At 41.7% G+C, this 12,077-nt stretch overlaps 1 protein-coding gene across 2 annotated transcripts in view; it reads left to right on the forward strand.

Annotated features, from left to right (window-relative positions):
* Positions 1-6,209: 6,209 nt before the first annotated feature.
* LOC122539488 (alpha-synuclein-like) overlaps positions 6,210-12,077 on the forward strand; it is a 75,438-nt gene continuing 69,570 nt past the window's right edge. The window contains exons 1-3 of one of the 2 annotated variants that reach the window (XM_087979811.1): positions 6,210-6,420; positions 6,523-6,659; positions 7,749-7,790. In XM_087979811.1, the coding sequence (XP_087835937.1) occupies positions 6,539-6,659; positions 7,749-7,790 (163 nt within the window). In that variant the 5' untranslated portion in view covers positions 6,210-6,420; positions 6,523-6,538. The remainder of the gene's footprint in view (positions 6,421-6,522; positions 6,660-7,748; positions 7,791-12,077) is intronic. The other variant, XM_043674384.2, reaches the window with a different exon arrangement.

A 12,077-nucleotide genomic window follows, 5' to 3' on the forward strand; every position in this document is an offset into this window, starting at 1 on the left:
TGTCTATATTACATAATAGAGTCAGACTAGATAACAGAGGCAGTACAAGCAGAATGGATCAATTAGCCTCTTTTTGCACTATCATAATTCTGTGAAGATCTGCACCAATAAAAAAAAAGTTTTTAAAATGGCATCTCTTTAAATGTGGTATAAACAATTGCAACAATGCAGACTTATTGAATATTGCATTTATCCACTTGGTGATTTCCAAGAACTATGTTTTTCCCAGATTTTCTGTTTGTAATGACTTTAATGAGCTATCAACCTCTGCACATCAAGTAAAAGCAGAAGGTGAAAAGCATTGGTTTTGATGTTAAAAAAATATAATTCCTATTGATATCTGAGCAATGAGCACAGAGCTATGAAATTTCTCTTGTAATTCCATACATAAAGATGCACCTGTTTGATTTTGGAACTGCTAAGCCATAGTCACTTTGACCTTCTGGCAATGATGACAAATGGTTTGTATTGTGATAAAGTAATAATGTTTTGTTTTCCTTTCACCTGAAGAAAGGGATTATTACATTCTGAAGTGCTTACTGAAGTATTAGATGACAATGGCAAAGAAGCTGACCAGCGATTTGAGTCTCTCATGCTTCAGGCTGTAAGTGAGCATGGCAGATTCATTGTGTTACTCTGATTTACAAAACCTTTTCCCAACTATAACCATCATGTGACTGGAATTGGTAATGATGTCTTCCTGAAATTCACTTTGAAAAACATTCAAAGAGACGTTAAACATAGATTCTGGTAACTTTTCACCTTTATGTTCTTGTTGCAGAACAATCCTTAAACACACAATCTGAACTTGTGCCTTTATAATTTTAGTCTGCAATGTCTGAGCCAATAAATACACTGATAATGATGGCAAAACAGTGTGTGCTCAATATTGTTAGTCCTCTGAAACTGATAGCAACTTCTGCAAGACTACTCATGCGCCAGATTACATGGAAATCCAGAAGTGGCTGTCATACTGTTCTAGAGATTATGCCATTGAATCACACCTGCCCACCCAACGCCCCCATTCTGAGATCAATAGGGAATCAGTAAACATGTGGGAATTTTCACATTGACATTGTTCACCAGACAGTTAAAAAATTGAACTATTAAGAGACAAATATTAGGTAAAGTTTCTTTACATGAAGACAAATCAATATTTGAGTAAACAAAAACAGAAATCGCTGGAAAATTCAGCATGTCTACCATCATCTGTGGTGGGAAAACAGAGTTAATGTTTATTAAGGTGAAAGTAAGGACTGCAGATGCTGAAGATTACAGTCGAGAGTGTGGTGCTGGAAAAGCACAGCAGGTCAAGCAGCATCTGAAGATCAGGAGAATCGATGTTTCAAGCAAAAGTCCTTTATCAGAGTTAATGATTTTTAAGTCCAGTGACTGTAAAGTTTGGAGTGATCTTCCAGACAAAGCAGTGGACACAAGGCTCCTGGAATTTATGTTTGGTTGGTCTTATGCCCACTTGTCCCATAATGCAGTGCAATTACCTTTTCAGCACTCTCTCAACAATTTTATATGTAGGATAAACCTTTCTCTGCCATGCTCTTGGATTGTTGATATATTTCCAGATTTTTGCGCAGTCACCATCATGAAATTTATTTTCTTTTTGTCCATTTAGTGTTTTTAAGAAGGTTTCATTTTTAATTTGTTGTAGTTAGTGTTACACATGCTGCTTCCAATATATTTTCACCTTTGTGAAAGCTGAGACTGTGATATTTTCCAGTGGTTGTTTGAGGATCTACAGGAGAGGCACTGTTCTTAGATAACGAGAAGTTTTATTACAGAATAACATTATGTACAACCATATTTGGTCAGGCATAATTACCAGAACCTTCCGGAATTGGTCCAGATATATCTGTTCCTTCAAACACTTATCTCCATCCATAGATTGAGTATAACCTCAGTAAAAGTGTGGTACAAATGTAAAGTGAACATTAACTGCTTCAGAATCATTACCATATGCAAAACCTCCCTCCCAAGCCTTTTTTTTCCCATTGTTAACTCAATATTCAATCGCGGAGGTAACTATATCACACTTACCATGGCCCTATCTGCTCTCAGGTTTCTGGTTTTACAATTGTAGGTGGTAAGTTCTGATTTCACACCCTCGTCAGATTGCACTCTCTTCACATTTGAAACAATGGTCCTCTTGCTTCAGGATTATTAACCCTCATTCTGATCTATGGATTATTTCACCATTGAAGGATCTCTTTATCTCTTCTATCTTCTTCATAGATGACCATATTCCTTGTGCACCTTGTTGATAATCCAAAACCTTATGTGGAGGTACCGTTAACCTCCTGAATTTCCTTCCTGGAAGAAGCTGATCTGTTGAAAAGATTACATCATTCCTTGTCAAATCCTGGATTTCTGGACCAAGTAATATCTTTCTCACTGGAAATAGTAGACAGCCCTTTGATTTTGCAGTAAATTTTCAGTTTTTTTTCCTACTTGACAATGTGCTGAATCTGTGAATGTCAATCTTTCTCGCATAGAGTCTGAAGCAGCTTATCTCCCTGGAGTTATCTGTCAACAAGGACATCTTCACTCAGCATTGTTGCTTGTTTGGTGAAGTAAATTTTTTTCAGAATATTGATGGTGTTACTGAAAGACTGTTATGCAGTCAGCGATATACTCATCACTGGCATTGGCTGCTTTGTTGGTTAAAGAGGATCAGTGAAATATTCCTGAGGGGGCCCAAGTGGATTGTGCTGCTCATTCCTCTTCTCAGTTCTCACTTATTCTCACAGGTTTTTGCTGGGCGTTTGCTTCTGATCTGCCTCCATTGATGACAGGGCTGTTTTGCAAACTTGCCAAGCCTGTATAAGTGCCACCCAATCCCGCCACATGACAAAACTGGAATGGCTTCTGTGCTGATTCCTCAATCATACCGAAAGCTTGCCACCATTCCCTCAATCCTTCTCTCCCCAACAGCTCAGTTACCGACATCTCGGTGGAAACGTTAGCCAGATTAAAATTTGGAGCAAGTGCTGGTGAGCACACCACTGCCGTGTTTCCACAGCTGATCGAGGGAGAAAACTCCCAGGTCACTGGAACTCGGAGGACTGCTGAAGATCAGGCACCTGCTCAGCCCCAGGCAGGTCAGGAGTCTGTCCGCAATGTGTAACTTCACTGATGTGCACAAGCAGACACAAGAGCAATAGGCATGTTTGTCAGGGACCCTGGGTAACCTGACCCAAAGGTTGTGGGACTGCAGTAATACAGTTGGGACCATGCTGCCTCAGACGTGCGAGTGTTTGGCTGCATCCGCAAGATGGCACTCCATCACTCTAACCATTGCTGCTCAGCACCAGCAGCAAGGTAACAAGGAGACAAGGGGCCTTGAGCTCCTTCCAGGAGCCCCTTCTCCACAAGGAGGCAAGGCAGTGTCATCAACTAGGGAAGGAATCACACATTGGAAAACCCCAAACACCTCCTTTCAGGACACTCTAGAAAGGAGCTATTGCGTTATATCAGAACTGACTGTAACTGGGTCAAAATGCCTGGCTTTCTGTTTGCACAAAAAAACAGGGAAACATTGATGAGCCTTTAAGCTCTGGCTGAAGTTCAAAAACGCAATGCAGAGATGCTGTGAGTGTGGATGTTGGCACAAAGTGAATGAGTGCTAAGAGAGCAAACGAGAAGCCCTGAGATACTCTATGGAATAATACATGATATGATAGGTACACTGCAACGTGCAGTGTTGGAATGCAGAACCATATTGTAAGTGGATCAGAGGAATGCCATGATGATGTAGTGGGACTAGTAAGTATCAATGCCAATGTATGTAGACAGTGGCCAGATGCGGTCACTGCCTATGGAATGTACTGTATGATTTTGGTGCTGGTTGTCCAAGATGAAGGTACAAAGGGGCAAGAGACAATCTGGAGTCGCCAGGTACCCACTGTGACTTTGTTAGGAATTTTCAGTGTCTAGTTCCATCTGGTTGGTGGGAGACTGGGAAACTGCACACTAATGAGATGGTAATACATCAAATAGGCCTCATGCTACTCACTGGTGAGAATCTCATCTCATTGTTCAATAGTTGCATCTACTGAATGACAAAAAACTCTTTGCTGCCCATCTCATCTGATTTTCCCAACTTTCTCACCACAGCCTGTGTTGTTCAGGGGCAAGAAACTTTGGATGCCTGTGCACCAGAAAAGAAGATTAAAGTGAGTGTTGGTTGAAAGATTCCATCCCATGTATTCTATGTATCATCAGCAACAAACGCATTAATTTTCCCAGACCTCGGGGTAAGGTTGAAATGGCATCAGAAGTGCCAATGTTTGATACAAGACTTTGCTAAGCAAGAGAGACAATTTACAGGTACTTCAGGGGGTGAAGTTTGGTGTAGACACCACGGCCCTACATGGCTAAGAGGTGTGGTTGACATGAAGTCAGGTCCAGTGACGTACAAAGTTTGGGTAGGTGCAACGGTCCTGAACAAGCAAGTGGAAATTCCAAACATGCAAACAGTGCAGGAGGAAATCATGCTTGGCTCCTCGACTGCCTTCCCAACTGTTCCAGAACCTATGGGTTCTCCATCCCTGTCAAGCATTGAAAATACCTCAGAATCTGAGATGGACACATTGGATATCGTCACCTCGACAACTTTGCCACCTGAAAAGGAAAATGAATTTCTTCCGAGATGCTCCAGGAGCAAGAGGTCAGAAACTGCATGTTACATGATTCCTGTACCTGAAGCAAAGTTGGAGGAATCTGACCAATGCCCAGGAGGAGTTACAAAAAAAAAACTGACCTCTCCCCTCAAACTCGGGTGGGGGACGGATGCAGTGATTGTAATGAGGTCAGCCAGGTAGACCTCACAGAATATGAGTTCCTTGATTGGACCAGACTAACAGCTCCAATCACGGAGCTCTGGCTGACAGATATTAACAGTAATCGAGAGTGTGGTGCTGGAAAAGCACAGCAGATCAGGCAGATCCGAGGAGCAGGAGAGTCAATGTTTCAGGCAAAAGCCAAAAGCCAATGATGAAGGGCTTTTGCCCGAAACATCGACTCTCCTGCTCCTCGGATGCTGCATGACCTGCTGTGTTTACCAGCAACACACTCTCGACTCTAATCTCCAATATCTGCAGTGCTCACTTTTGCCAAGATAATAAAAGAGTGTCAAACATTCTGTTCACTCTGAGAGCTGGAGTAGTGTCAAGGACTCTCAATGTGTAAATAAGGGGTGACTTGGTGACAGGATACTGGCCTCTGTGGAGTTATTTCGTTCATTGCAATCACTTGCACGATTTGTTGAGGCAATGTTCCATTGTTGAAGTGTCACATCTACACTCCCTCACATATTAACACAGAAAATCTTGGAGAAACAATTCCCTCAGCAAATATTAATACAATTACTTCATCCCTCACAGGCCTTACTTTAATGATTTTTCTTCCCACAGTACAATCAGCATCTTATTTTACACTGACTTTGTTTTTCATTGCATGGAATGAAAAATTAATTCAATGTGACTAGTGACTATTTCTTTCTGCTCTATTTAGCATTTACACTTCCCCAGATGGCAAAAGTCACCAGTTTTTGTGAGGCTGCTCCTTGTGACTTTGCACACAACACATTAAGAAAAATAAAAAATTACTATTAAAATATTACAGAAACAACACAATTATTGAGGAGGTTTTTTTAATGCTGTCAATACATGAAATCATTTAATTTGACATAAGAAACAAAAACAAGACCAGCAATTAATTTAAAATCTCAAAGAAATGTTCATTTTCACCTGGCTGGTTATGATTGTCAAGAAATCACATTAAATTAAACCCTACCACAGTAATGGAGGGAAGAGAGTGTAGTTTCTTTACACACGCTATATTAATAGCAAATCTACCAGACACTACAAAAAAGGTAACGTGTTAAACATATATTGCTGTGCATTTCTCCATTTGAAAGATTTGAAATACTGCAGGGCTCTAATCTTCAGCGCACATGGCAACAGAGGAATAATTTCCACAGGCGAGACAGATCCAAGATGATGAAACATTACCTTCAATAGAAGTTGTTGATGTGTTTTATGTAAATGTTGGAGCCGAGGGCGTAGAGGAAGAGAGAAAGGTGGAGGGGAGGGAGCGGGATTGGGTGGTCGTTTGTCCCACTGGTGGTGGGAGGTGGGTTGGAATCGAGAGATGAAAGTCCTTCACACCAACAAATCAGGAAGCACGTCCTCAGATCGGGACGCAGTGGGGAGAAGCTGGGCTGCTGAGTTGGAGTCAGAGCCAATCCGTTCCAACACCAGGGTGTTCGGTAGTTTCAGCTCCGCGCTGCGTTTAGCTCAGCCATCCTAAACCAAACCTCGATGCTGCAGTGATGTACTGAACGGCTGGGGAAATTATTTCTCTTTCTCTCTCTCTCTCTCTCTCTCTGCCAAATAAAACCAAACGGTAAACTTGTCCATTGCGTTTGTGGTTCTATGAGATTTTAGATGGTTTCAGTCATTGTGGATGCTACTTATTGTGTGATCTCTCTCTCTCTCTTTCGTCCAGTGACCAAAGAGTAGCCATGGATGTTTTCATGAAAGGGCTGTCCAAGGCTAAGGATGGGGTAGTAGCAGCCGCTGAGAAAACGAAGCAGGGAGTGGCAGAGGCGGCGGGAAAAACGAAGGATGGGGTACTGTATGTGGGTAGGTAGAAAAATTAATGTTTCACATGGCAAAGAAAATGCAATATTTGGCATGGAAAAACTCCTTCCACCTAATCTTACACCTTGGGTGGGGGGATGTGTAAGAAACCAGAGCATTAATAGAAAGCTTTTCTTTTCTTCTCTGGTAAGAACGTGTGTAAGTGGTTGCTAGTCAGGGAGAAAGGATAGCTGACACTTCCAAATCCGAAATGTTTAAGTTGTAGAGCAGCAAAGCATCAAGTGTTTGGATCCGCGAGGTAAAGAGATTTATATATATTTTATATATATATATGACAAAAAGACAAGACTAATCCAATGCAGTTTTGTAAAATTTAAACTGTTGGGTGCTAAAAAGGAATCCATTTTTTTCCAACAAATTAATACGAGGGTAGCATTAGATATGTGTTAAATTCGACGAGGGGGAAGGTTAGCGTCAAGGTCATTTCACTGCTGAATTATGAAGACCTTTTCTGCTGTGTGCACCGAGATTGAGACATTGACCTGTGTCAGTATAAGGTCAATTTCATTCATTTCCTGGAATTTGGAATTTTAAGAAAATAAAACCAGAATTTGATTTATTTTTCCACTAATTTAAGGTTTTTAATTCTGCCCTTGCCCTCCCGTGCCTTTCTTGCACTAACCTCCGAGCTGTGATTATTATTAGTTTTGTTATTAAAACAAACTGTTTGGACATGTTATGACACAGCTCAGGGGCAGGTGCGATTTGAAGCTGTTTGCAGGCTGTCAGTTCTCCCGCGGTCCGTCCAGAGGGAGGAGAGAAGATGCAAGGGTGGGGATGGGGAAGGCAGAAGGTCCTGGGTGAGTGGAACAATGGCGTGTTTAACCCTTTCCTGACAGGTAGCTCCTTGCCCCTTGCTGTTTCCAGACCCCGTGGCTCTTCCCCAGGTGACCACCCACTTGTCAGTTTCGCCAGCTTGAGCAGCTCTTGATAGTAGCTTTTAATTCCTTTCCACATCATGATGACTTAATTTGACCTGAACCTGGGGAAAGGGAATTTGCTGCTGTGATTTGTGACAATTTATTAACAGGGGTTTTTATATGTTTTCTTCTTAAATGTATTTATCTCCAGGCTCCAGGACTAAGGAAGGTGTATTTCATGGCGTATCTTCAGGTATCAGTAATCAATAGAATTCTGTAATGTGTGTGCTAGTCTCTTTGTCCACGTGTATGTGTCTGTCTGTTTCTAGGTACAGAATTAGGAACACAGAAAGAGGCCATTCTGCCTTCCATCCTGTTCTGCTATCCAGTTCGATCATGGCTGACCTATAAGTGAGCTTGGTCCTGTAATCCTGAATGCTTCTGCTGTCAAAAATCCAATCTCCATTTTGAAATTTTCAATTAAGTCATGGCCTCAAATGTTTTTGGTGGAGCAAGTTGGAGATTTGCACTGCACTTTGTTTGAAGAATTAGTTCTTGACACCACCCTTACTTAATTAGCCTGGTTTAAATTTTAATTTGTGTTCTGCTCACCCTCTTTCCCCCCCCCCCCCCCCCGCCAGAGAAAGTACTCTGTCTCTCTCTCCTACCAACTCCTTTAATAATCTCTAATCATAATTTGAACACCCTTCATCTCTTGTACTCAAGGAAATACAAAGCAAGTATTTCTCATAAGTTAACTCTGTTAACCCCAATATGTACAATGGGTCAGATTGGCCTGTCGAATTGATTTGAGTTTTTCTTTGATGCTACATCTGAGAGAAGAAACAGCCACTGTTGCAGGAAGCATTGCGTGAATATCCTATACTTACTACTGGCTTTCTGAGCAGTGAGTGTGGTTTCACCAACAGACCACGTGTTTAATGTCATTTCCTGTTGGCAGAATCTCCAATGTTGCATTGATTTCCCTCTGGCATTGTGTGACCCATAAAACAAGGGAGAAGGAGATCCACATGGAGATTAAAGCTTGGCAGGCCGCTTGGACTATTTCTGTGTGATAAATTTCTATCCAATGCAGGTCACAATTGGGACAGAAAATGTTAGAAGATGTAAATCAAGATATGGTAACATTGGGGCTTGAAACTGTAAGAGTGCAGTGTACAGCCAACAATGTACCCTAGCTCTGTAGAGCTTGTGTGGATACAGGTTAACTCAGTCTTAAAATTGCACCTTAAATGTTGCATCTTGTGTTTAACTGTTTACATTTTCTGTATTAAGTGTCTGAATTAATTCCTTTAAGCATGTACAGAGAAAACCGGGACAAGCTGGTAAAAGGCAACCTCACAAAACCATTCTTCACACCAAGAGAAATTAACTTGTTTGATTTGGTTTTTCAGATGGTGCCAGAATCAAAAGTTGCAGACTTATTGAACTATTTTAAAATGATGAGTTCTGTGAGGTTGCCTTACCTGTGCAAAACTTGTAACAGAATTATTTGGAGTACTGTTGTGCTAAGGCGTTTTTGGTGTCTGTGACAAATCTGATATTTCCACATGTAGCAGTTTTCCATGTGACTACCACCACTTGCTAAACTTGTTGAAAATGGAAAAATGATCATGTGTATAAGTGCTGATGGATGTTAAACAGACAGCAAGGAGCTGTCTCTCAGTGACATGTTTTGATTCACTCTCTGATCACTTTCCCTTCAATTTTTAATTTGAGTCTTGCTCATTATGTTCCCTCATGGTACAGTTCCAAGGCTATAACAGGCCTCTCTTACTTCATTCAACAGACTACTTATTTTGTGCCTGGACATTGGCTGGTAATAGGTAGATATCAAAGCCAAATAAACAATTGCTACGTTATAACAGGTTCGCAAACAAAGTTGGATTTTTGAACAATAATTTCTTGATGTCTGGGTTATTGACAGCACTGAGTCTCACAGCAAAGACTTTTATCCTTTCCCTTGTTGCTGTTTATCAGCAGCTGTCCCAATATATATCACTTGACTGGCATTTATGAGCCTCTGATTGCTGCTGTCTGCATGAACTTGTTCCTCCTTTTCTACTTTGGAGATTTTTTGTTTACATTTGCAGAGGCTGGCATGTTGGAGAAGAAGCTTATTCCTCCCTGTGCCCACGGCAGCATTGGTTATGTAAGCAAATGCTTTCCAGAATATCAAGGCCAATTGATGTGGAAGGATAGCCATTGCAGCTTTGTATTTCAAAGAAAATAATCTAAGTCCAAGGGAAGACTTAATGCAGGTCTGCCACCAGTTTGTTTTTATTTACCCGCCTAACTGCGGTATTGCTTATTTTTCCCCCGGCACCCATGTTGTGTGTGTGCAGGTGTGAGACACAGTGAAAGACACAAGGTGCACGAATCTTTATTCAAATTTCCACCACCAGAAAGAGAGGAAACACCCGAGTGGCCAGTGACAAGCAGTGTCCTTCACATCAAAGGGCAATGCTGTTTGCTGCCACCAGTTGATGGCCATTTGCCCATGATGCTTATTGGCCTCCAAGACAATCACTTAGTCAATGAGATGAGGGGTTTATGATTAGATCAGATCCCCTACAATGTGGAAACAGGCCATTCGGCCCATCAAGTCCACCCCACTCTCCGAAGAGTAACCCACAGACAGTCGCCTGAGGCTGGATTCGAACCTGGGACCCTGGTGATGTGAGGCAGCAGTGCTAACCACTGAGCCACCGTGCCTCTACCTCTAGTTTGACTTCTCTCTCAAACAATGTGGATCTTCTGTGCAGTAATATATAGTTGATCAAGTTGGAATTGATGTACTAGGCTCACTCTGTAGGAGAAAGTGAGAACTGCAAATGCTGGAGATCAGAGTCAAAAAGTACAGGGACTGTCCAACCACATGGGATCAATGTTGACTTCACCAGCTTCCTCACCACCCCTCCCCCACCTCATCCCAGATCCAACCCTCCAACTCGGAACTGTCCTACATGTCCATCTTCCTTCCCATCTATCCTCTCCACCCTCCATTCTGACCTATCATCATCTACCTATCTTCATCTACCTATCACATTCCTAGCTACCTACCCACCATCCCCACCCCCTCCCTTTTGTCTCTCAGAGCACTTGGGCACCCCACCCCACACCCCACACCCCACATTTCTGATGAAGAGCTTATGCTCAAAATGTCAACTCTCCTGCTCCTCAGATGCTGCTTGACCTGCTGTGCTTTTCCAGCACCACACTTTTTAACTAGGCTCATTCTATTGCCTGCCTGTAGTGACGGGAAGAATAGAAAATATGCAAGAACTTTAAGGAGAAAAAATCTTTCGGAAATGTAAACCACTTATGGTGGCTAATTTTCACCTGTTTGGGACGGAGCTGTAATTGGCATGGTGATTGGTGCGAGGCAGGGACATCTAATATGTCAGAACTGGAATTAACACTTTGTGTTCTGCTGTTGATGTAGCAGCTAGCTGTTGGTTGATTTGAGCTAACAGGTACTATGTACTAAAAATGAAGCATCTATATCTTGTTTTAATCTAGTCTGCTGTCCCCTTAAATCATATAAGGTGTATGAATTATGAAGCAATACAAAGTGCCCCAAATGTATTTCATCCTGTGTTTTTGAACTTTGTTATAAATAGAATCCATACAGCATGAAGGCAGGCCATTTGGCCCATCAAGTCCATACCAACCCTCCAAATAGCATCCCACCCAGACCCACCTCATCCCTGTAACTTTCCATTTCCCATGGCTAATCCACCTAACCTGCACATCCCTGAACACTTTGGGCAATTCAGCATTGCCAATCCACCAAACCTATACACATCCTTGGGCTGTGGGAGGAAACTGGAACACCTAGAGGAACCCCACGTAGACACAGGGCAAATGTACAAACTCTACACAAACAGTCACCCAAGAGTGGAATTGAACCCAGTTCCCTAGCTGCTGTGAGGCAACAGTGCTAACCACTGAGCCACCCTGTTGCCTCAGCAATACGTTTGAGAGGAATCCTACTGGAAGATTCTCATATATATACAGCTTTTGGATGGCATGAATATTTTTGAATTGATAACAGATTTTTTTTTGTCAATGAGGTTGTCAATGATGAATTTATATAATGTGTTGGCTGCAGGTTAAGAGGAACGAGTAATTCATTATTTTGGTTGCATGAATCAGACACATTTTAGATAGCTCCCCACAAATAGAAGAAAGGAGCGCTGAATGTAGTAATAGTTTTTTTTTTAACAAGATACAAATTAACATTAGATTTAAAATCTTTTACTATTTACAATTTCAACGACCTGAATTATGCAGTTTTCACTTTAATTAGTTATCTTTGCCACTGAAGGTGATCGGAAGTTTCCAGCACCGCACTTTTTAACAAGGCTCATTCTATTGTCTGCCTGTAGTGACGGGAAGAATAGAAAACATACAAGAACTTTTCTCCAAAACTAGTGAACAGATATCAACAAAACTTGGCACACAGGGTATGGCCCTGAAGGGAAAACTGATTAGTTTTCTGCAACAGAGCAGATCC

Source organism: Chiloscyllium plagiosum, unplaced genomic scaffold (assembly GCF_037043375.1).
Source record: "Chiloscyllium plagiosum isolate Xiang-an unplaced genomic scaffold, Cpla_swu_hap1 HiC_scaffold_36, whole genome shotgun sequence".
Classification (NCBI taxonomy): domain Eukaryota; kingdom Metazoa; phylum Chordata; class Chondrichthyes; order Orectolobiformes; family Hemiscylliidae; genus Chiloscyllium; species Chiloscyllium plagiosum.